The sequence below is a fragment of the Myotis lucifugus genome, unplaced genomic scaffold (assembly GCF_000147115.1).
Source record: "Myotis lucifugus unplaced genomic scaffold, Myoluc2.0 scaffold_243, whole genome shotgun sequence".
NCBI lineage: Eukaryota > Metazoa > Chordata > Mammalia > Chiroptera > Vespertilionidae > Myotis > Myotis lucifugus.
The window spans coordinates 1,789,569-1,815,646 of NW_005871291.1; the positions used below are offsets into that span (position 1 = coordinate 1,789,569).

The window sequence follows — 26,078 nt, forward strand, 5'->3', positions numbered from 1 at the left end:
TGATCTCTTCACTATGCATCCAACGTAGCTGCTTTGCCAACCTATTGTCACTCGGAATCATTGAAAGAAATGAATGCCTTGCTCCTGCCCAGAGTGAAATGGGTCTGTGCTCTGAAATGAATCTCAATTTAAATGCCGGTTTATTTTTGCTTAATCACTGTTATTCAATATTTAGGTTGATGCAAAGCTGGAGATGATTCAAAATGTATGGAAGCTGCATGTTTAATTCTCTCCAAGAAAATGAGCAAAAACCTGGGTCTCTATTAATTCTGCTGGGAGCGGTTGCATAGCCAAGATTTCAGCCTCTTTGTTTCTCTCCACTCCCACTGCCACTATGCCGGCAGCTGTCTGCACTCCTGCTCGGCTCCTAACTGTTAGCCCCAAATTATTCATGCTGCTTGCTGCAAACTCCAATCCGTTCTCTAGAATGATGTTCTTATAACTCAAAAGTAATCCTGCCACTCTCCAACTTAAGTCCCTTTAATAGCTTTCTCGGCTACCAAATAAATCCCAATCTTTCAATGCCCTGCTCAGCAAAGCCTATCTCCTGGCCTCGATCTCTCACCCCACTCTGCCTCCTTTTCTGTGCCTTCTCTTACTCTGACCCCAGGGCCTTGACACATGCTGATCCCCCTGCCTGGAATTCACTTTCTCCTCCACCTCTTGGCTTTATCTTCCAGGTCTGAGCTTAAAGGACACTTTCTCAGCAAGGCCTTCTCTGACCTTCCAGATGAAGTTCGGGTCTCCTGGCATAGGTTTCATCCTGGGCTTCTCATATAGCTCAGTTATAAATCCTTATTCAACAGGGCCTGGAGCTTGGAGGGTAGGGGCCAGCTCTGTGTATTTCACTGCTAAATCCTGGGTGCTTAGTACAGCCTAGATTAAATGTGGATGATACTTAATAATTACTGCCTGGCTCGATAGGCCTTCACGGAAATCAGGCAGCTGCTTTTCCACCGTGTGAATGTGATCTCCGTTGTCTCTAATCACTCCAGGAGCCACTGGGATCGAAGACCGGCTGCAGGAAGGAGTTCCAGACACAATCGCAGCTCTGCGGGAAGCTGGGATCCAGCTCTGGGTCTTGACTGGAGATAAGCAGGAGACAGCGGTCAACATCGCCTACTCCTGCAAACTGTTGGATCAGACCGACACTGTTTACTCCATTAATACAGAAAGTCAGGTGAGGCCACAGTAGGGCCCAATGTCCAAGTGCAGAGTAGCCTGGGCCAACAGAGGACGGGCTTATGGGTGGTATTGGGGTATTTGAGGAAGCCACCCTCCCAACATCTTGGAGCTCTGAGGACCCTGACGTCAAGCAGCCCAGTGTCCTCTAACCTCATCCCCACATCTGGTGGGCCAGTGTATTTACATTATGTCTAACAGCACATACCCAAAAATCCTACGTCTCCTGAATTCTACCCTTGGCCCAGCCTCCTCATTCTACAGATGAAGAAACTGACAATCACTGAGGCTGTCACCTGCCAGGGTCACCTTGTGGTTCTGACAGAGTAAGTCTAGACTGCTGCTCTCCTGCAGGCCAGTGCGGACTGCATGACACCATGCTGTTTGCTCTCAGAGCCTCAGTGGTTGGTTATACCTTGGATGAACCATCCATTGAAAAAAGCCTTAGTTAAATTGAAATTATTCTGAGTTTACAATTTCAGCTCCAATTTGTAAGTCACTTTGGTTTGCCACAGAATACATCCTGGAGGATGTAATGACACACTCGATCAGTCCATTTTAATGGGTTAGGGGAGAGAGAGAGAAGCACAGTTCTAAAACTGTGATTTTTTTTTCAACCCAACCAGGTTATGGGTGGCAGAAAGCAAGGTTTGGAGAGAGGGCTGTGTACAGTCTGAAGAAGAATATTCAAAGTTGTAATGCGATTTTATACTTAAGTCTATTTTCACAACGCAAACTGCAGAAAGTGAACTTCCACTGTCTTGTTGGGAATATGGGAAGTGGGCACTGACTTGTATGCTCCTATCAGGAGGAGGCAGGAATGGCATTAGATGTGGGTGTTAACAAGGAACGCACTGTGTTGCAGGGGTGGTGAGTGGAGGGGACCTGGAGACCTAGAGCATGCCATGGGGAGAAGGGTGGAGCAGAGGGAGGGAGGTGGGAAAGAAAGACCACAGGAAAAAGGCAGGAGGAGGATGGAATCTCGGACTTTCATTGTTGCCTGAAGCTGATCAAGATCCAGAATTTTGTGAGGTTTGAATTTGTCATTTATTTCATGAAGAATCCACATATGCACCTTTTTAAAAGGTAGTGTACAGCCCTGACCGGTTTGGCTCAGTGGATAGAGTGTCGACCTGCAGACTGAAGGGTCCCAGGTCCGATTCCAGTCAAGGGCATGTACCTTGGTTTCGGGCACATCCCCAGTAGCGGGTGTGCAGGAGGCAGCTGATTAATGTTTCTCTCTCATCGATGTTTCTAACTCTCTATCCCTCTCCCTTCCTCTCTGTAAAAAATCAATAAAATATTTTTTTTAAAAAAGGTAGTGTACACTATGAAAGTACCTGAGGCCCTTGAGATGAGTTGCAAAACCCATTTACTTTCTTGTGAGGTGCACAGATGATGCTATGATTAGATGAAACCCCAAAGAATTGTCTAAATGAAAATAATCTCAGGGAAATATCTGGCATTAAGATGATGCTTAGGAGAGAAAGTAATTTGCAGCTTGCTTGAGTGCTTGATCCCTGTAATAGTGTCGATGTCACCCTACTCTGCTGACAATGGAAATGTTGTTCACAAAGATCATTTCACTCAAGGTGATTCTAAAAGGACTTGACAACATCGCAAACCTGTGAGCCAGCCTGTGTGTGTTGGGGGTTGAGGGGGCGGCTTCTGTGGGTTCTATTAAATGCAATGCATTCCTGCAGGAAGCAGATGTTTGCTGATTAATTAGTGAAAGGTCCAAAGGAACAGTGGGTCACACTCCATGTTTTCAGTCACTATCAACTCTTTAAAGTTGTCTGGGACCTTCCATGATGGTGCCTGATTGTTAATTTCTACCCACACCCTTGGATGTGCTAAGCCTACTTGTCTTTCTCATCTTCTTGTCTGGGGAAAAGGAGTGGATGCCTGGATATGTCAAGAGAGACCCTGGGGAAATCCATTCTAAATCTCGGATTTATTTCAACCCCCGTTTAATGTAATTACATATTCAGTGGATATTTTCTCCAAGGGTTTTTATCTGCCTAATTCATTATAAATTGATTTAGAGCTACTGTTTCTTTGTTATGCATCTTAAAGCCATAAGCAAGTTAGGGGACCTGTCTAGACCTCAGGGTTTTCAGCCATAAGATGAGAGAATTAATAACCCATCACTGGAAGTGTTGATCTGTTAAGGGATCTTAGAAGGGACTATAGTATTAAATAGAAACTAATAATAGCAGCTATTATTGTTATTATTAACAACATATTTGAAAGCTTAATATTGTGCACATACCATAACTCTGAACTTCATTTAGAAAAGATTTATTTCAGAGGCTATTTGGGACGATTAAATACGATCATAGAAGGAAAATATTTATTAGCATAGGATTTGTATTTGTTAACAAATTATATCAAAACTTAGCCACTAAAAGAGGAGAAACATTATTGCACAGTTTCTGTGGGTTAGGAGTCCAGGAGTGGCCTAGCTGGGTATGTACCTCTGGTTCAAGGTCTCTCTTGAGGTTTCAGTCAAGCTGTCAGTCAGGGTTGTGTGTTCAGCTAGATGCTCAATGCGATGGGTCGTTTGGGGATGGAGGAGAGTCCTTCTTCCAAGCTCATGGACCATAATTGTTAGCAGGCCTGGTTCTTGCTGTGTGGGCATCTCCACAGAGTGCTCTACAGCCTGCCCGCTGGTTTTCCCCAGGCAAGCCAAGCCATCCAGGGCACAGTGGGAAAGAATGCGGCATTGGTAGCCAGTCTTTCAAACTAACCTGGAAGTGGCATCCCATCACTTTTGCAGAATTCTCTTCGTTAGAAAGGAGTCACTTAGTCCTAGCCCTCACGGGATTGCACAAGGGCATGAATCCTGGGAGGTGGAGATCACTGAGAACCAGCTAAGGGGCTGCCTACCACAGCATCTGACATACCAAATGTTAAATGAACAGTAACTATTGGGATTATTACATAGAAAATTCAAAATTTGGGGTTTTTACTTGGAAGCTTACGTTTTCAGTGACTTGTTGTGGTCCTGTGCTGGAGGAATTTTTAAAATGTATGCTAATCCCAACTTCCAGCAAGGACTAGCTTGATCTCTTTCCCAAGTAAGTATTTCAGGTGTAACCAGTAGCTCCTTGAACTACTTCCTGTAGCGCTTTAGGGTCTGTGCACACTGACTGCCTCTTTAGTGTTTCCTAAAGGAAGCCTCGGGAATAATAAGCTGCAGTCCTACTGCCTCCAGAAAAATTATAACATTTTCAGAAGCTTCTAGATCAATGGTTCCCAAACCTGTCATTTTAGAACAACTTCCACAATTTTTAAAATCCACGTATTGCCTGTACTATTTTTTATTTAATGACTTCATTTAAATTGACTCACTTTGAGCATTTTAAAATTCATTTTTGGAAGGAATTTTTGGCACGGCAGTAAATGAAAAATACTGCTAAGAAAAGACCATGTGAACGGCACAATGCTATTAAAATCGATAATACAGTTGGCTGCCACAGTTTTTCTCTAGCTTTATTTTAAAATGATGTTTATGGAACATAAAGAGGATGAAGAATATATTTAGAACCAAAATCTGACATAACCAAAAGGAATGGAGGAGAATTGATAAGAGGAAATAAACTTCTTCACTATGTTTCAAGGTAAACAGGGCAGAAAAAAATTAAGTTTCTTTAAACCAATAAGACTTTCACATCCATGTGCAGTGAACAACACATTCATACCAACAGATAAACACACAGTTCATGTATTTTTTCAATTAGGAGGCCACAATTTGAGTAGTATTGGTCTGCCTTCACTACTAAGTTGGATGACCTTGAGCAAGTTACTAAAAATTTCAGTTTCTATTTCTTCTTCTCTAAACTAACATTGGTAATAACACCCTACCTACACACAGGACTGTTCTAAGGAACAAAGGATAGCTAAAATGACTGACACACAGAAAGCATTATTCTAGCACATATTGTCCTATTTACCATCACATTAGCATTATTTAGTATCTCATACCATCCCCATATCAGTCCCCATCTTGCTGAACTATTGCCATGCCCATTCCCAAGCAGTATCTCCTATTTTGGCCATTAGTTTTGGTTCCAAATTAATATAGCTTTGATGTTGTTTGAAATATTGCAGAGCAATATAAAAATCAGAGAATGTTTCTCAGGTAAGCGATCCATATGGTGGTAGAGTTTGGTAACTATTTTACTGAAGGATAAAGTGAGATTTTAAACCTACGTTTCCAATGTTGCTTACTAACACCAAATGCATTATTCCGACTCTTTACAGGAAACTTGTGAATCCATCCTCAACTGTGCCCTGGAAGAAGTGAAGCAATTTCATGGACCACGGAAGCCAGAGCGCAAGCTCTTTGGGTTGCGCCTACCTTCTGAGACACCTCCCCCCGCCTCAGGAGCCGCAGTGCCAGAAGTTGGATTGGTCATCGATGGGAAGACACTGAATGCCATTTTCCAGGGAAAGCTGGAGAACAAATTTCTGGAGTTGACCCAGTACTGCCGGTCTGTCCTGTGCTGCCGCTCCACGCCGCTGCAGAAGAGCATGATCGTCAAGCTGGTGCGAGACAAGTTGAGCGGCATGACCCTTTCCATAGGTACCCATCATGCTGAGATGTGGGTGGCAGTTTTATAGGGCTAATCTGATGAGAGGCCTGGACCAGATTGGGGGAGGGGGATTGTCAGGTATCAAAGTCAACATGCTTAGACTGAAGGTCATTGTCTTAAAGGGAGAGAGGTCAAAGTGACAAATGTGGCAGCCAGGAGATGAAGCCGAGGTGGAGAGTGAATCCAAGTTCTCAGGATTAGAAAGTCAGCTACAGAAAAATCAGGACTTGGATGGAGGCCAAAGCCAAGAGGGGCCTCAAATCCAGGTAGCTCATCTACACCCAGGCCAACTCAATTCTGGGATGTAGACCATTTCCCCTTCAATACTTAACACGTGGCACAATGCTATGAACCTCGGGTGTTTGTGGATTTGATACTCTGTCGAGTGCTGATGGCTGGTGGGGAGATTTAAAAGTTGGGCCAGTCCCATATTTAATTTTGTATGTTCATTGCTATATACAAGACCCAGCACAAAGCACATACTCAATTAAATGCTGGCTTGTTGTTTGATGAAGAATTCCTCATAGAAGACTAAACTTTAATCAAGGTTGAGGTAGAGAAGTAAAGCTTGTACTTACTTCAAACCTTCCAGGAACAACTAATCCTGGTTTACAAGAATCTTACTGGTCTCCATTAACCCTCCAGCCACCTTCCTCTCTGCAGCCACTTTCCTCTCCCCAGCACTCTAGGTTCCAACCAAGAGAAACTACTTCCCATTCTCCAAGAGCCTCGTCCTCCCTCTCTCTCTCTCTCCCTCCCCCCCTCCCTCCGTTCCATTCTTTTCTCTCTTCCCCTCCCTCTTCCATGCCTTTGCACAAGCTATCTCCTCTGTAAAACCCTCCTGCTTCCAATCCCTCCTAACCTCCCTTTTCTCTGGGAGCTCCCATGGCACACAGCCCTCCTAGCTCCAAAGTGCTGGTATGCTTTCTATGATGGCCTGCTCGGGAGACCATGAGTCCCTGAGTAGAGGGACAATGTCATTCTTACCCACCATTTCATCCCACGCCCAGCACATACCATACAAATAGTAAATATTGTATTTATTTAGGGACATTCTTGAAAACGGTTCCAGGTTCTCTTCTTTTTACACAGACATGGGAAGAGATTGTCCTTCATGGCATTCCAAATAAGAAACCTATTATATGTTGTTTTTTTCTCCTGGTATTCAAGTAAAAACAACACCACCACCCTAAAAAAAAAAAAAAGAGGAAGTGGGCAGAAAGAATATAGGGAGCATAGCTTTAGCCACTGCATTCTAATTTTATTCCCCTGAGTTGTCCTCTTCAAAACTTTAGACACACACAAGGCAATCACCTGAGACTGATTCCCTGAAGTATGAGATTGGCTTCATTCCCATAGCAACAGAGACAACACCAGCAGGGTGAGAAAGAGCATGATTATACACCTCCACTCCCACTGGTTTGCTACGGGAAGAGGTGAAAGGGTGGATTTGTTCTGCCATGGGGGAAGATTAAAATTATGTGCTGCTCTGCTATCAAGGAAAAAAAATCATAAGAATAATGGCTACTAATAATGATAAAATTTTTAAGATCGGTACATTTTGTTGCCCCATAATTAGGGGAAGAAAATTCTCTCCCCCAATGACATATTTTCTATGATGTCTAATAGATAGTTAATTGCAGATTATGAGAACCTTCTGGGAAAAGAGGTGGGGTCAGGAGGTGAAGGCAATATAGTGTACAAACCACAGCCCACAGGCTGAATCCAGCCCACTGCATGCTTTTATATAGGGATGCTGAGATGGTTTTTATTTTCCTAAATGTAAGGACAGTTGTTCAATTTTGCATCTTGGCTGACAAAGCCTAAAATATTTACTATCTGGCCCTTTACAGAAAAAGTTTGCTAAACTCTCCTGTAATAGATAAAGCATTAGGAAGAGGCTTATGATCTATACAACTCAATGTGTAGAGCTGTGCTGTCCAAGACAGTTGACCCCTAGCTATCTGTGGCTATTTACATTTAAAATTAAAATTAAATAGAATTTCATGAGCCACATTTCAATAGTCCCATGTGGTTAGTGGTTTCCATGTTGGACAGTAAAGATATAAGACATTTCCATCATTACAGAAAAATCTATTTGGTAGTACAGGCCCTAACAACCTCCAGTTTCCTGAATTTTCATTGAATGAGAACTCAGTGTGACTAAATGTACCTCAACCAAAAGGGTAGTCAATCTGATTTGTCTATATTCAAAAACAAAACTAAACACTGTCCCCGTCCTTGAATACCATTGACAATCTGATGACTTAGTTGTTAAAATGGCCAGTATTTCATGTCATAGTGAATTCGGGAAGGTATACCAGCTTTGGAATTGGAAAGATCTCAATTTTCCTAAGTGTCTTCACTAGCACTTGTCTTGCATTACTCTTGCCAAGTCCCTATGTTGCTCAGATTCTCCATTTGCTCTTCAGTAAAGTCCATTGTAACATTTGTGAAGGCCTTTTGTGTAAACTATAAGCACAGTTCAAGTCCCACTCACTCCCCATTGTATTCCCAATAGCTAATACTGTGCCTAGAAAAAGGACACAAATATTTGTTGAATGATAAAAAGTAGGGCTTCTTGTCCAAAGAAGAAAAGACATCTCTCAGGCCAAACACCATAGCAATTGACTTTTCCTGTAAAACTAGAGAAATGTTAAAAGGATTCAATTAAGTACAAATGGAACACTTTAGAGATACTGGTATAAAAACCCTCCTGTGTCCCACAGCAGTTGGACCAGGAATAAAGATACCTTATGACCGCTCTTCTTCCAGGTGACGGAGCAAATGACGTAAGCATGATTCAAGCTGCTGACATTGGGATTGGAATATCTGGACAGGAAGGAATGCAGGTACTGTTCCCATTAATTGTTCTTGTTTCTTCCTTGCTCTCCTTGGTCACTGTTGGAGAGTTGGGGCATTCTTCGCAGTTGGGTGAACTTCTCCCGGAGAATTTTGCAGAATTATCATTTGAAAGTCAGGAGGCGTCTGTGTCATAAGCCTCCATCACCAGCTCCCTCCTGCCCAGTCCTTCAGAACACAAAGGAGATCAAAGGATGCTTGGCTTTTTACAAACAGCTGGTGATACCTATGTTCTAAAGCCAAATAGTGCCCAACCATTCAGGGAAGCGTTATCACCAAAACCTAATGTTTTTCCTTAAGTTCTTCTGCCTACATGCACGGGCCCAAAGATATGCACCAGCAGGAGTTTGCAGTATAGAAAGTTTAATGCTGAATTGGCTTGAGACAGGGAGCTAATGTGAAAGCCAGCCGGACTCCCAAAAAGCATATAGGTTACAGAGTGTACAGGGAAAAATCACAAGACACCATGGTTCAGGGGTCCAGCTGGGAGCTGATTGTCAGAGGTGAAGCAAGGGTGATGAATCCATTCTTCAGGTCTTGAGGACAGCTCTGAGGTGTTTTCCGGTCCCTCTGTCCTGTCTCATGGGAAAGGAGTTAAGGGGTCCTTCCACCTTAGGGCTCAGGAACTGAAACATAAATAGGTCAAGATGTTATTAGTCTGCCATGTTAGTCAGGTCTGGAGTACTGTCTTCTGCTGCCTTGGGGGTTGCTGAATCTCTTGAGGAGAGGCTAGGGGAGAGGGAGAGGTTTCTAGTTAGAATTTAAAGTTCAATTTAATCAGTCATAAGGACCCCCAGTTTCAGAAGCCTAAGCCTTCCTCTGACTGCATGCTTCCTCCCTAGATTCATGCCAGGATTTATAACTAAGCTTGTCCAAACCTCACAGTCTTAAGAGTTCTAGGAACTGTGTCTTGTTCTGAGTGACCCCAAGGGCAGAAGACACATGCCATCTGAGCGTGGAGCGAATGGCCTGCCTCAGGAGGTGCTCAGGGGTTTGAGGATTATTTGCCTGGAAGCCCCCTACTCTCTGGGTAACCATCAAACCCCTAGCATGGTGCCCGAAACACACTGGGCCATAATAAATGCTTGTTGAACAAACAGAAGGAGACAAAAGGCCAAACTAGACCACTGGCCCCTTCTGCCCTGCCCTTTTTGAATTCTAGTGAGAAAGAGCCACCCAAGGGCACCACATGAGGGCAAAAGGCCTTTCAGACTCTACTAGCTATGGACCTAGAGCAAAGGCCTGCCCTCGGGGAGCCTCTTGGTGCACGGGCAGCAATGATGGACGCGCTGTCTCTGTTCTGCCCTTGTAGGCCGTCATGTCCAGTGACTTCGCCATCTCCCGCTTCAGACACCTCAAGAAGCTGCTGCTGGTGCATGGCCACTGGTGCTACTCCCGGCTGGCCAGGATGGTGGTGTACTACTTCTACAAGAACGTGGTGAGTGGCCCACGGCAACCTCCCACCTGGGCCTGGGGAGTCTTTGCTGGGGACCAGCTGTCCCCACATTAGACAAAGCATCTCAGCAGGAGGGGAGGGGTCAGGCTCACCTGGATTTTGAATCCTGATACAGTCCCTTACCAGCTCTGTGACCTTGGGCGAGACAATGCACTTCTCTGGGCCTCGGTTTTGTCTTTGACGATATGGGTTAAAGCATCTGGTACCTGGGAGGCAGCATGAATAGTTACAAACATGGACTCTGGAGTCAGACATAATTGGCTCAAATCTAGGCTCCTGTATTTGGCAATGGCCCTACGCTTTAGTTTTTCCATCTGTAAAATGGGGCTGATAAAAGTACCTTTCTCATATATTTGCTCAGAAGATTAAACGAGAGCTTGTGTATAAAATGATTGGCATGTAGTAATTACCCGGTAGAGTTAGCCGTTGTTTTTCATCATCGTTGCTGCTGCTGTTACTCTCAGACAGGCTTTATAAAAGAGATTTATTTTCTGACTGCAAGGAAGAGAAGGATCTGAAGAACAACTAGTGTGGGCTGAATGATTTGTGGATTTGGGTTCACTAGTGTGGCTTTTCTCTTAGATGTCCTTCCCAGATAGAGCCACTCTAATGCAAGAGCCAAGGTAAAGGTTTAAGATGAAGTCCGTGACTTCCACCCAACCCAAATGTCACTTCCCAACAGGGGGTTCACAGAGGTCAAGACACTGAATAAAATATCTATCGGTAAAAATGTTTAGACTAGGGAGGTCATCTGAGTTTCAGTCTTGCCTGATCCAGCATGCTGTGTGAATGTGGAAGAGTCACTTAACCTCTCTGAGCCTTGGTTTCCTCATCAATAACAGGAAGACTATCACCCTCTCTGTCCCCAGGAGTCTTATCAAGCGGCTTTAGTGTCAGAGCTCTGGAATGCACGTAGCACTTTACAAATACAAGAATTTGTTTCTCCTAAAAAATATGTTCATTTCTGTCTTGTTGATAAAGGTGAGGTATTAAAACTGTCGGAGGCCCTTGTTTGAAAAGCCCTGGATTAACAAGGGGTATAGGAAGAAATCAGCATTGCTGTGCTAAGGGAGAAAGCAAGGGCCTGAGTTTTTCATTATCTAGTTCAAGGACCTTTGACTAATCCCCAAGAGTGTCCAAATAGATTCCACTCCTGTTTGCATAAGGGAAGAGGGAGGACTGAGACCAGAAGAGGATGGAAGAGAAGAACATTAGCCAAGTAGCTGCCTCAAAATTGCATTTTCCCCCTCTTGCTCCTGTTTGTGAGCGCCCTCACAGTTACCCTTGCTCAGGAGTGAGCATTTTTGTGCAGAGTTTAATATATCAACAGAATGGCAAAAAAATAATGTTAATTTGATAAGCTGGATGATACTATTTCAGCAAGTTTATGCAAAGTCACAATTTGACTTGAACCCACTTTGTGCATGAAAGACTGTTTAGTTAGAATTCAGCATACCTCTGTTTAATTTTTTTTTCTCTTGGCCTCTAAGGGAATAGTTCTTCTGAATGAGCCCAATCTCTTCTCTGCATAAATTTGTGAAATAGAAAAGGCAACCTTGCCAGCCAGCCATGCTTTCAAAACTTAAATGATATTTATTTCCAGCCCGATGCCTCGCTCACAAACGGAGATACTGACGCGCATTATCTCCCTTTGCAATTAGAGGGTGGAGAACTCTGAGTTCCACATCCGAAACCAATTTCGGAGGGGATTAAAGCCCGGCCTGCTCTGCAATGTGAACAATGAATTAATTACCTCACCCTGGCTTCTGGGAGGAAAGGCAGGCGCCCAATCTGGCGACGCCATCACCAGGTTCAATGCACTCCCTCCAAGGTGCCAAGACTCCCGACAGAGGAAGTGGAGAAAAGCAAGGTCCTCCCAGGGCCTCAGAGGAAGAAAACCCTCTTTAATGTTAAAACTCCAGCATGAGTGTTAGGAGAAAAGAACAACTAAGATAAGCAAATGATTATTCAAATCATTATCGAACACCTACTGTGTGGGGAACATTATCAGGCACTGGGCATAGAGATGCCTACAGTCTAAATCAGGGCTCAGCAAACTTAATTCTGCAAAGGGCTATGTAATAAATATTTTCAGCTTTGTGGACCATCTAGCCTCTGTCACAACTACTCAACTCCTCTGTGGTCCCATGAAAGCAGTTATAGACACTGTGCAAATGAATTGAGGTGGCTGTGTCCCGGCATTTGTGGTTGGATTGGCTTGTCATCTCCTGGTCTCAGTAATCATTGCTTCTCAAGATACCGTTTGGGGACCAGCAGCGTTAGCATTACCTAGACACTTTTAGAAATGCAGATCCTCGAGGTCCACCCCAGGCCTGCTAACTCAATCTGCATTTTTAATACAATCCCAATATGATTCCTACGAACCTTAAAGATGGATAAGCACTAGTATAGGGGAAAGAAAGTTAATTTTAAAAATATCTGCCTGGAGGAAGGTCAGGGTGCTATGGGCATCTCTAGGAGACAAGGAAGCCAAGGCTCAGAGAGGTTTAGTGACTCTCCCACGTTCACACAGCCTTCTGGAGTCGGGCAAGAAAGATTAAAACCCAGATGACCCCCTACTCTAAACATGTTTGTCAATAGATACTTTATTTAGTGTCCTGACCTCTGTGAACTCCCTGTTGAGAGTGACATGTAGGGTCAGGTGGAAACCAGGAAGAATAACCCAAAGGTGGACTGAGAAGGCTTGAGGGTGGTTGATGAGAAAGAATTTTGAAAACTCAGGTGCTGGTTGTAGCACTTTCTAGCTCTGAACTTGGGCAAGGGGTATCTGATTATCTTAGAGCCTCTGATTCTTCATCTATAGAGTGGGGCTAGGAATAGTATTAACATCCTATATAATAAAGAGGTGATATGCAAATTGACCATCACTCCAACACACAAGATGGCCACCCCCATGTGGTCAAAGATGGCCATCACAAGATGGCTAGCAGGGGAGAGCAGGTGGGAGGGACCAGGCCTGCAGGGGAGGACAGTTAGGGGGGACCCAGGCCTTCAGGGGAGGACAGTTGGGGACAACCAGGCTGGCAGGCAGAAGCAGTTAGGGACAATCAGGCAGGTGAGCTGTTGGGAGCCAGCAGTCCCGGATTGTGAGAGCGATGTCCCAGATTGGAGAGGGTGCAGGCTGGATGTCCCAGATTGGAGAGGGTGCAGGCTGGGCTGAGGGACACACACCCACCCCCCATGCATGAATTTCGTGCACTGGGTCTCTAGTATTAATATAATGATGCATAAATATGATAGAATTATATTATTAGCAATAATATTAATCTTGCCAGGTTGTTGGGACAAATTATAATGTATATCACATCTAATAATGTATAATGTACTCATATGCTATGTCACACAAATAGAAGGTCAAATAACAATTAATGGTATTACTAATAGTATTAACATGTCTATAGTATTAACATGTTTATATTATTATAATAATAATACATAGCCAGGCTCTTCAAAATAACCCTGGCACGGCAGTTAGGGAATGAGAATTCCAACCTGCTGAGTGATTTCTCACAATATCCTTTGCCCCTTGGGGCTTCAGCCACACACAGCAGAGAGGGTCCAGTCCTAACTCCAGGGCTAACTGCTTACTTACATGACCTTGCACAGGTCACCAAACCACGTCACAACCTGGATCACTATTCTCACGCAGTAACAGCCCAGCCCAGGTGGGAGGACTGGAGTGAGAGGTTTCAGAAAGCAAAAAGCAATAGTTAAGCAGATTTCCTCTTTCACCCTTCTCAGCTGCATGACCATTAGCACAGTGTGAGAGAGGAACCTTCTCATGAAATCCTCTTCCTGCCCACAGTCCAGTCTTTCCATCATGCCTGCCTCAGGGCCATCCCTTTCTCTTTCCACCCTACTACTACTAACTGCTGCCTCTCAGGACCACATGCCATAGTCCAGGTACTACTGAAAGGTGGCAAGGTAATGTTCAGAAAGGTTGAGCAACTTGCCCAAGGTCACACAGCTAGTAAGTGACAGAACTGGGGATTCAAAACCCTCTCTGCCTCCAAAACCTGTGCTCTTAACCATCAAACTACACTTACCTTAATAAGGTCCTGAAGACATTACTGTAGTTAGCAGGAGTAGTAGTTAGCAGCAGTAGGTAGTGATAATAGGGTCAGGAGCCCCTGCTCTAAGGATTGAGTATCTCCAGTCCTTACCCAACCCACGCTGTCCGCCTGCAGTGCTACGTCAACCTGCTCTTCTGGTACCAGTTCTTCTGCGGTTTCTCGGGCTCCACCATGATCGACTACTGGCAGATGATCTTCTTCAATCTCTTCTTCACCTCACTGCCTCCTCTGGTCTTCGGGATCCTCGATAAAGACATCTCTGCGGAGACACTCCTGGCGCTGCCCGAGCTGTACAGGAGCGGCCAGGACTCCGAGGTAAGGGGCTCGGCTTCTCCCTGGAGGTGTCAGGGCATGACCATGGGGCTGGGGGTCAGGAGCCCCGCATTCAGTCACCACTCTGCCCCTCACCTCCCACGTGGCCAAGCATTTGCTGTGAGGATGACTGACGAACCAGACCAGTGAGTATGTTTCTTTTAGATATTTCTTAATTATATCACCCATTATGGGACTGCCCGAGTTGAAGAGAGAGAGGGCATGCAGAAAGATCCCCCTGAGCCAGCTCCCCTCTCTGGGCCTTCCACAGAGCCCCTGGGAGTAAAAAACAGTTAACTCATCCACGGGTGAGGCGAGGGCTTCCACCACAGGTCAGGAAAGGCAAAACTACAACTACATGTGGCCTAGAACTTGCTGGTATGAAGTAGACTGAAGAAGGCCTGCGGCGCCATCAGAATGGTTTCTTAAAGGACACCGAGCGGCCACAGTGGCACCTGACTGATTTTTAGAAGTCAGACAGGTGGTCAGGAGGTGGGATGCAGGAGGAGCTCTGGGAAAAGGACCCTTGGCACCTGGGAGGGAGCAGCGCACACAAGGTGGGTGCCTAAGGGCTGGTGATACATTGTGGACAGCCAGCGAAGAGGCAAGTGCAGTCCTAACCCGAAGGCAGGAGAGCACAGCAGCCCCGCACCGCAGGCGAGGGGGACATGCGATGGCGCAGGGGCATCCTAGGCTTTCCACCGGCCCCCTCCCCACAGGCACGCTGGCGGGATGATGTATTCCATGAGTGCCTATCATTCAGAGTTAATGATGCAAAAGCATAGGCTGTAATATATATATATATATATATATATATATATATGTATTTCCCCAAAAATATATACCCTTTGGCTGCCATTATTAATTCCAATGGGTTAAATCTGTAAAGAAAGAAATATCAATTGAACTATCAGCTGTTAAAAGAATGTATACATGTTTTGGGATACCCTGTATAGGTATATACAATCAACATAGGGGTACATATTTCTTTTCAAATTAATGTTTTGTTTTCTTCAAATAATATCCAGAAGTGGCATTTCTAGATCACGTGGCAGTTCCATTTTTAATGTTGTGAGGAACCTCCATACTCTTTCCCACAGTGGCTGCACCAATGTGCATTCCCAACAACAGTGTCTGGGGGCTCCCTTTTCTCCACGTGCTCACCACAGCTCGTTGTTTGTGGGTTCACTGATGAGAGCCATTCTGGTGGTGGTAACTGCTCGTGTATTCTTTCTTGGCAGTGCTATAACCTGATGACGTTCTGGGTTTCCATGATGGATGCTTTCTACCAGAGCCTCATCTGTTTCTTTATTCCTTACCTGGTAAGTCATATCAATCATTCCATTCTAACCATACAAATCGCAGGGTGACACTCGTCCTGTTTATAGGAAATCCTAGACTAGTTGTGTCTTTCTAGACACTTCAGAGCAGAGGCTCAAAACAGGTAGCCTGCGACTACCTCCAACCTAGTGTGTTTGACAAGTCAGAAAGCTTTGCCCAAACATTTTACTTTCTGCCAGGTTTTGGAAAACTGAAAGCTATCATTACATGGGATCATTTTTCCCTCATGGCAGAAGTCCAGACTTGACTCATAGCCCTGCTTAGATGGGGCCCATATTCTCGTTTGCCATAGTCCCCACCGCTCCCTTTTGTCTTATCCCAGGCCTTCTTCACTCATTTACTGTTGCTTATTTGAGCACTAAACGTATCTGGATTTACAACCCTTCATTTAGATTTGTGCTTCAAGCATTCAGACAGCAAGTTCTGATAATGAAGAATACTACATTACCTGAAATAAAAGCAGGAATACATACAGCAAGGATACCAGCCCCACCTCAATCTGGTTCCTCAGTGGAGAGTGAGAATTTAGATAGTGAAGGGTATCTATTTTTCCTGGACAGGGAACCATAATGTGGGTTAACTGCTATCAGGTATGGTAGTGTCTACACAGCCTCGGGACTCATATCCTTTTGCAGTTATCAACACGAGGGTCGATAAAGCAGGCATTTTATGCTTTCTTTTAACTTCCTAGCTTACAATACCCTCCCTGGTCAGACCTCTGCTAGTCTTTCCTGCTGAATCATTTGCTTCTATTTTGAGCTCAACACACCCACCATCTAGAACTATTTGACATTCCACAGCCCACCACATCCACCCTCAGTTCTGGCCTTTGGCTGGACTGCCTTCCCTCCCCTCTCCTCAAGAGATTAACTCCTCCTTACGGTCTCAGCTGAAGGCAGGGAAGGGGAAAGGGGACATATGTAATACTTTCAACAATAAAGAATTATTTTTTAAAAAAAAGCCAAGGCCTTGAGTCCACAGGCACATCTGAGGGTACCTATTTGTTCCTCCTCTGCAGACCTACAAGGACTCTGACATCGATGTCTTCACCTTTGGGACACCCATCAACACCATCTCCCTCGCCACAATCCTCTTGCACCAGGCAATGGAAATGAAGACCTGGGTAAGTGCTTGTTTGGCTTAAAATTTGTGTTCCTGATTATTGACCACATTCAGATTTCTGAGTTGTACTTTATGTCACTGACCTACTCGATTAATACATATTGAGCTTTTACCTGTGTCTGTCCTGTGCAAGGATGAAAGAGGTGTAGAAGAAAAAAATTCCTGGCCTCAACTTGCTTATCATCTAGCCAGGATGATAAAACTAACATATATAAAACAATGAAACAATTAGTTGTAAAAATAGATATTAATAAAAAATTGAAGGGTGTTTTCAGAGACAAGGAGAACCATGCTGTTAAGGGATGTGCTCCCCATTTAATTTCAGGATAAAAGATTAGAAAACTGCCTCTACATAACTACATTTCAAGCCCAAATATCACACTTTAGTATCTAAAAGGGCACTGCCAGCTTTTTCATTAAGTTCTTCTTAAAATTATATGCCTATCTACAGGTACCTATCTACATGATTTTTTAATGTAGTATCTCATTTAACTTCCCAGAGTCCTTTGTGTTCAGTAGGCTTTGTTTTGAGACTTAACTGACTTACAGCATTGTGTAAGTTTAAGTGTACAGCGTGATGACTTGGCGTACATATATCTCAAAGTGATGGATAAATACATGTATGTGTTGTGTGTTTTTTAATCTTTAGTGTTGAAAGTATTACATATGTGTTCAAAATAAATCCAAATATATCAGTATTCAATTTACCTATTAAAAGCAAAATTTATCAGACTGGATTTTTTTTATCCAGAAAAATATAAGGAGAAATGGACAAGTTCACAATGCTACTATGAGATTTTGATATAATTCCATCATAAAGAGACTAGATCATTTGGGAAAAAATGGGATATGGAAGCATTGAATTATCACACTTGACCTAATATATAAAATCATGCTCCAAACATGCATCTATTTAAACACACAGGCCATTTACCAATAATTTAAAAGACCAAATTCTGAATCGCAAAGGAATTTGAGAGAAACTGTATCATAAGCAATAAAAAATAGCCAAACTCAAAGTGCTTGGAAATTTAAAATGCATTTCTAAACAACTCATGAGGGAAATTATAACATACTTGTTACTAAATGACTATAAAAATATATACAAATTTGTGAGAGTACCTAAAGTTTTATTATTTAAAACAAAGGTAAAAATCAAGGAAACAATAGAATCAATAAAACCAAAATTGAGCCCCTCAAAAATGTAATGAAAACTAATCTCTGGCAAAACCCATTTAGGAGAAGACACAAAAAGACCACAGAAATGATACTCAGAATAAAAAGGACTGTAATTGTAGATATGATCAATTTTTAAACATATTTTTTAAATGTAAAATTGACCAAAACATAGTCAAAATCATTCTGCAAACCTGAGTAAACCAATCACCATTAAAGAAACTTAATTTATAATCCTGTGATCAAACTTATACAGGACAGATAATCTCTACCTTATACCAATTATTTCACAGATTAGAAAAAAATCGGCATTTTTTTCATGGCTAGCATAATCCTGACACCAAAATCAGCATGGACAGATCGAGGAAAGAAAATTATAGACCAGTCTCACTAAATGAACATAGATGTAAAAATTCTAAATAAATTCCTGGCAAAGCAACTCAGCAGTTTGTTTAGAAACAATAAAGGCCAACCAAGGAACTTTCATATCCTCTTAGATCATAAACTGATACCAGCACTCTGGAGAGCAATCTGAAAATAGCCAGGAGTTAATGTTCATATACCATGACACGGTTCTACTTCTAAGTGTGCGCCCTGGAAATAATCTTGCATCTGTGTATACAGAGACGTGTATAAGAATTACACCATTGTTCTTAATAGCAAAAAAAAAAAAAAAGCAAAGAGCCTAAATGTTCATCAACTGGAAAATATGCCAAATTGTGGCATATTTATACAATAGAACAGTTAAAATGAATAAACTAGAGCTGTATCTATCAATGTAGTAAAACTCCAAAGCACAGTGTGTAGTTTTAAAAGGTACAGAAGGATACCCATACATGATAAAGTAATAGAGCAACCATAAACATGGCTGCACAAACATGTATGTATAAAATATGCATTGGAATGATGAACACTGAATTTATGTTCAAGATTAAACAAAGCATTTACAGGGGATAGATGGATGCTTTGATTATATCTGTAAGCTGTAACCTTTCAACAAAAATCAGACAAATATTACATAAGGTTAAAATTGATAAAGCTGGACGTTGATAAAGGACCTGTCGTAGGAAACTAACACAGCTGCCTCGGACAGATTTGCAGCCCAGGCTCGTATCACCTGGTGAGTCACACTCGAGAGAAAAGTATCTCAAACTAAGTCTCAAATTGTCCCTACTAACTTTTCCAGGGCAATAAGCACCACGTATTCAAAAATAACCAAGCTCTCAAGAAAACAAGAACTAATTAGTGAGGATTAAAAAAAAAGTCAGAAACCAATATTTTAGGAGATGGTATTATCGGATATAAATTATAGAAAAGCTATGTTTACTATATTTAAATAAATAAAGACTAAGCTTTAAAAATATCTACAGATTGGTAAACTATATAAAGCAACCCAGCAGACTGGAAAATAGACCTAATAAAACATTTAGAAATAAAAAAAATACAACAAATGCAATTTATTTTCATGGCTGGCTTAACAGCAAATTAGATACAGCTAAAGGGGAAAATTAGTGGACGAAAGAAATTATCCAGAATATAAAACAGAGTGGGGGAAAAGAATATTATGGAAGAGGTATTAAATATATAGAAGATAGGGTGGTATCTTAAAAGGTCTAATATCCATTTGGTCAAATTCTTAGTAACTTGAAAATTTTATAGAAGTGATGAAATACATCAATCCAGCATTTCAAGAAAGTCAGCAAAATCCAAACAAGATAAAAAGAAATTCACACTTACTATATCATAAGGTAACTAAAGACAAAATAAAAATGATAAAAGCAGGCCAGGTTTGAAGTGACAGATTTCCTTCTAAGGAACAACAGGTGAAGAGTTGTTAACTTCTCAGTAGCAAAAATGGAAGCCAGAAGACGGTGGAATGTTACCTCAGATATGCCGAATGAAAATAACTTCCAACAAGAATGCTATATCCATCAAAAATGAGAATGAAATAAAGACTAAGAGAATAGATCACCAGCTCACTCCCACTAAAGGCTGCACTTAAAGAGGAAAGAAATCTCTCATGGGAGTTCCATGAGAAGGAATTAAGACATAGAAAGTGGGAAACATAACTGAATATTGACCATATTACACTATAATGACATGTGTGCTTTAAAAAGATGAGACAGTCCTAGCCGGCTTGGCTCAGTGGATAGAGCATCGGCCTGCAGACTGAAGGGTGGCGGGTTTGATTCCCATCAAGGGCATATGCCAGGGTTGCGGGCTCCATCCCCAGTAGGGGGCGTGCAGGAGGCAACCAATCTGATTCTCTCTCATCATTGATGTTTCCATCTCTCTCCCTCTCCCTTCCTCTCTGAAATCAATAAAAATATATTTTAAAAAAATATATCTTTAAAAAATAAATAAAAAGATGAGACAATTAAAATATGCAGTAGCAATAAGATATGTTGGAAAAGAGGTTAAAGTAAAGTGCTCTAAAGCCCTTGTATAATTCAGGAAGAGAGAAAGCAGTTCTAAACTTTAGACTGCGGTAAGTTAAGATTGCTTATTATCATTTATTGAGTCATCACTGAAAGAATAGAAATGGAGTACATAACTTTCAAACTAGTAAAGGGTGGCAATAAAATTATGCAAAATAGTCAATATGTTTAAAAAAAGGATACAAATAGGGAAAGAAAGCAGCACGAGACAGGCAGGACAAAACAAGATTAGACAACATCACTGAACTCTGAAAACAAACTACAGCCACATGTGGAAAAGATGGATTCATCACACAAAACATGATTCTATTTACTAACATTTCAAAAAAACAGTCTGCATAGAGAAACAGAGAACGGTGGTAAAACATCCTAAGACAGCTTGGAAATTATCACCAAAGTCAAGGCTGAGACAGAAGATTGAGGGGTGCTTGGGGTATGTGTGTTCAAATTTTGTGTTGCATTTTCAAAAAAAAAAAAGAAGCAGCAGCTTAAAACAAAGTTATACCCTCAACAGTGTTTACTTCTTCCCTTCCACAGACCATCATCCACGGGCTGGTTCTCGTAGGCAGCTTCCTGATGTACTTTGTGGTATCCCTAGTGTACAACGCCACCTGCGTCACCTGCAACAGTCCCACCAACCCCTATGGGGTGATGGAAGTCCAGCTCTCAGACCCCACTTTCTACCTCGTCTGCTTCCTCACACCAGTCGTGGCTCTTCTCCCAAGGTTTGAGCACAGGGGCCCTTTCTTCCTAGAACTGCCAATCCCCCCTCAATGAGCCGTTTTCATAGCCCAGGGGTCAGTAATTTCATTCCTGGTTGGGATCCTTGAAGCTATAGTCTCAAAGATAGGGTCCTAGGACAGAAAGAACAATGAACTTGGAGAAAAATGCCACAGAGGAGCCAAGTCACCAAAGCGGGCATGGCCTCAGTTGTGACATCTGTAAAATGGGAGCGATAATTCCTGTCCTCCAGCCTTACAAATTTTGAATAAGCACAAGCCTCAGGGGATATATTTCCCACCACAGCCCTTCTTCAGCCCACCCCTTGAGAGATGGACCCTGGGAGAGACCATGAGGATCGGAATGTGTGTTAAATACTTTTGTCCACAGTTTTGGGGTTAAGCACGGTTGTGGTCACTACTGACCAAGGACTGAGCTCCTCTGTTCTGTGTCTTTTTGGGGGTGTAGAAATAGAAATTTATCAGCCCCGTATTCTTGGTCTTACCCTTGGAGCCAAAAGCTACCAGCCTGATGAGAATCCTTGAAAAGAATAAAAGATTGTTGACACATGCTTTGAATAGATGGCGCTGAACAGTACAGCTTGTTAAACAGAAACAAGTTAGCAAATATTTACTTGTTAGTTACCATAGCACATAAGTTAAATCTTTTTTTTTTGCTTATTCTACATTATCATCATAAGGTTGAATTTCTGTTTAATTCTGTTTACTAAGAAAAGCAAAGAGGTTTCTTCTGAGAAAGGATTATTGTAATATTTCCAAGGACTGTTGACTTGTAACCTTGAAAAAATTAATGTTTGTTATAGAAATCTACATGATAGAATGTTTGCTGCAGAGAACTATTTGTTCACTTAAGGTTATAAGCTGTATTTATCATAATGGAGGTAGATTTCACTCACCAACCTTGTGATAATTAGTCTACTAACCCTGACCTCACTAATCTTGGTCTAATTAATTCAACCAGTACAAAAGAACTATACAGAGTCTCTTAAAGCCAAGAACATGTACATTGTTTTGCAGATAAAAACAAAAGAAGCTAGCACACACAAACCTTAAAACATAATGAGCACTTTAATTAGCACCTTAAATAGAGGATACCAATTTTTGGACACTGTCAGTTTTTCTCCTACTGCATGTCCTTGACATGGTGTAGGTCAAGCCTTGGTCTTAGGTTCTTTTGTCTTCTAACTTTATAGTCTCTCCGTAGACATAGCAACCACTAGTGTGAAGATAAATATTTTGAACGTATGAATCTCCAAATTCCCAACCCAGACCTCTCTTCTGAATTCCAGATACATCTTTCTAGCTACCTATTCACCACTTCCACTAGGCATCTAAGTTCAAAGAAATTGGGAGACATCTATAATTTAAGTCACGATCCTCCCTTTATCACCACCACCATCTAAGATACCTGGGTCTCTTCTAGAGTTTCTTCTATCAAATGCTATCCAATTAGGACCAAGGCAGACCCCTGCAAGTTATCCTTGATACCACCCACCACCTCATGCCCACATCTAGCTCATTACCAAGACCTGACAATTCTATATGCTATATCTTTCTCAAATCCATCTGCTATTTTTATATCTACAGCCACCACCATGGATAGATTATATCCTTTCTTCCCAAATTACTGCAAAAGTATCTTAATAGATTTCACTCTAATCCACTATTACTGTGTCAAAGTGTAATCATGTCATATGCTTATAACCCTACCAGGGCTTCCCAAGGCTTTTACAATAAAGCACAAAAAACCAAACACGGCTCTCCGTCCTTGCCTGCTCTGGCCCTGCCAACCCCTCTGTGTCATTTCCCCTCTTGTCCTCTCTCTCCATTTCAGCCATTGTGCATGGATTTGGTTCTCACCTCCTATGCATGTCTCTTCCTCAAGGAAGGTGTCTCATACCAGATCAGGTGTCCGACACTCTCACTGCTCCTTCTGCTTATAACTCTGTTCAGGTGCCGTAGGAAAGCAAGAACCTGTCTATCCTGTTCTCAGGTTAATCTCTCGGGGGAGTGGCCCAGTGTACAAACTTGTTAAGTATCTGTTGAATAAATGGATGGAGAAGGAAAGTAGCATCTTGGTGGAAAGGTTTAAACTGAGCAAATTCCAGCTTTCAGGCAGGAAGTTGAGTCTTTCCTGAAATAAACATGCCCACCTGTACTGCCTCTCTGGGTGAGATGAGAAAGAATAGGGCAAAGTTTACCTGATGGCGTGGGCGTCTTCAGAAACCCCTTGTGCACTGTGAGGCTGCCTAAAGCTTTCAGACACAGTGGAAGGATGGGAGTCTCTGCTTATAAGGCTTTAGAAATAAACATTTTAAAAAGGATTATTTGGGGGAAAGATTCTGGATGTCTACTTTTTTTAAATATATTTTATTGATTTTTTACAGAGAGGAAGGGAGAGGGATAGAGAGCTAGAAACATTGATGAGAGAGAAACATCGATCAGCTGCCTCCTGCACACCCCTTACTGGGGATGTGCCCGCAACCAAGGTACATGCCCTTGACCAGAATCGAACCTGGGACCCCTCAGTCTGCAGGCTGATGCTCTATCCCCTGAGCCAAACCGGTCAGGGCTGGATGTCTACTTTTTAGATAAAAAAAATTGATATCCAGAGCCCAGTATCACAAGATGGGATGTGCTTTCTCCATAGACCACACAATTGTATTCACCTCTTATTCTTTCCCCAAATGTGGAATAGAAAAGACTCCAGGCACAGATAGAGTCTTCCAATCCCAGAGTCCAGTACAGGCTACTATGCAGCTTGGCCGGGGAAAGGAACCCTGGGAACCATCAGGGAAACCTAGCAACTGCTCAGGTGACCTTGGAAACCCTATCTCATCTCTTGGGGCCTCAGTTTCTTCATCTGGAAAATGGGGCAAATACAGCAATGCTGGGAAATTAGTATGGCCCACAGATTCAAGAGAATATGTATTTAGAAACTACTTAAGTTCCACAAAGGGTTGATATTGCAAAGCAAGTAAATTTGCCTAAATCAGAATAGCCCAGAAAGAGAAAGGACTGCCCTATACATGGTAGATAAGAGAAAATTCTAGGGATCCAGAGTGCTTGGTTCTGACCACAGCAAGACCACTGTGTGGCTCTGGACAAGTCACTGCCTCAGTTTCCTCGTGTGTAACATGGGGAAAGCAAAAGTACCAGCCACATGGGATTGTTGGGAAAGATGAGTTAATAATACTAAAGCATTTAGGAACGTTCTGGTTCATGATAAATGTTAGTTATTACATATTGTTATTGAACTTCCAAATCCCAGAGGTGCCCAGGCATAGATTTAATAACCACAGTCAGGAGCACAGTGAAAAGGATCTTGCCATGGGTGGGGAGTTGGATTCGAAGGTCCCTTTCAATGCTAAAGTTCAAGACGTCAACAAAAATCAGAAAAAAAGATTTATTGTTGTTTCTCCTTCCCCACCAGGTACTTTTTCTTATCTCTGCAAGGGACATATGGGGAGTCCCTGATCACAAAAGCTCAGAAAATTGACAAACTCCCCAAGGACAAAAGAGACCTGAAAATCCAGAGTTGGAGAAGCAGACAAATGCCGGTCCCTGGAGACGCTCAGCACACCCACCGTCCAGTGCCACCTGTCCCTGAACAGGACTTCAGAGCCAGCACCCCAAAGAGCTCCAGCCCTCCCAAGCAGAAGTATACAGAGAACTGGGGTGTGCACGGAGAGAGAAGCAGCAGAGACCACAGGAGGGACAACCCAAGCTCAGCAGACACCTCAGCTAAACTCTCATCCAAAGATCACCTTCTTCTGGGGCCCAATAGCAGGATGGCGTCCGGGGCCTACCCCAGCGGGCAGACTGATAAATACCAGCGCTCGAGCAGGGGCAGCCATCGCCGATCCCAGAGTTCACTGACCATCTGAGGGGCCTGCAGAAATCTGTACAAACTTATGGGAGGCCGCCCAATCGCTGGCCTAATTAACCCGACTCTTCCTCTCCATGGAGGAAAGAATGAGCCAGTCTTACTCTTTTCTCCCTGCCAGGCTTGACTTCATTAGAGGAAGTACTGGCCCTAAGGGGGTCAAGCAAAAAAGGCTGGAAACCACTCAACCTCCAGTTTTCTCCTGCTGCCAGGCAGCACATCTTGCAAACAGAGTTTCATAAAGAGGCTATGTTTCTATGGCATCGAGTCCTCAGAGACATTCTTCTGATCCTCTAGATAAGTACAGCCTACAACCCAATACATACGTTTCCAAGATTCCAAGAAATGTATAAACCCAGGCTGTGGAAGTTTCTGGTCTTGCCACACCATCACTTCACCGCACGGGTGCCAGAGTTTAAATTTCAGAGGAGACCCAGACATGCAGACATGCAGGTGCTTCATCTTGATTGTATTGCAGAGATGGCCATGTGGGGGTTAACATCCCTTTTACTCACAAAGAGTAAGGATGCTGTTTGTCTCTAAGTCAAATAAAACTACATCTAAATATTAAAACTAGACTTGAACTCAGTGCCACCGATACTTCAGAGGGTTGTGGGGCCACAGCTGGTGTAAGAGGCAGGAAGAACAGAAGCATTCTAAGAGAAATGGGTATACCAGAAGCCCCATGCTTTAGCTGACAGACCACATGTCCCACAGCCTGGGGAATCTACTTTTTTTAAAAGCTATTTATTTTATTTGTTTTTATATTAAAGGACCCACTCTCATTCAGCTCTCAGAACAGGAAAACTCTAAAATGAATAGATCTTAGCAAACCTGCCCACAGAATAGACCCATATGATGCAAGCAACTC

At 42.7% G+C, this 26,078-nt stretch overlaps 1 protein-coding gene across 3 annotated transcripts in view; it reads left to right on the forward strand.

Annotated features, from left to right (window-relative positions):
* ATP10B (ATPase phospholipid transporting 10B (putative)) overlaps window positions 1–25,563 on the forward strand; it is a 74,681-nt gene extending 49,118 nt beyond the window's left edge. The window contains exons 13-21 of one of the 3 annotated variants that reach the window (XM_014464209.2): window positions 996–1,180; window positions 5,449–5,770; window positions 8,556–8,632; window positions 9,955–10,080; window positions 14,307–14,507; window positions 15,746–15,826; window positions 16,864–16,968; window positions 21,119–21,306; window positions 24,755–25,563. In XM_014464209.2, coding sequence (XP_014319695.1) covers window positions 996–1,180; window positions 5,449–5,770; window positions 8,556–8,632; window positions 9,955–10,080; window positions 14,307–14,507; window positions 15,746–15,826; window positions 16,864–16,968; window positions 21,119–21,306; window positions 24,755–25,208 — 1,739 coding nt within the window. In that variant the 3' untranslated portion in view covers window positions 25,209–25,563. Of the gene's footprint in view, window positions 1–995; window positions 1,181–5,448; window positions 5,771–8,555; window positions 8,633–9,954; window positions 10,081–14,306; window positions 14,508–15,745; window positions 15,827–16,863; window positions 16,969–21,118; window positions 21,379–24,754 lie in introns of all 3 variants that reach the window. The other 2 variants (XM_023762313.1, XM_023762314.1) reach the window with 2 other exon arrangements.
* Window positions 25,564–26,078: the final 515 nt, after the last annotated feature.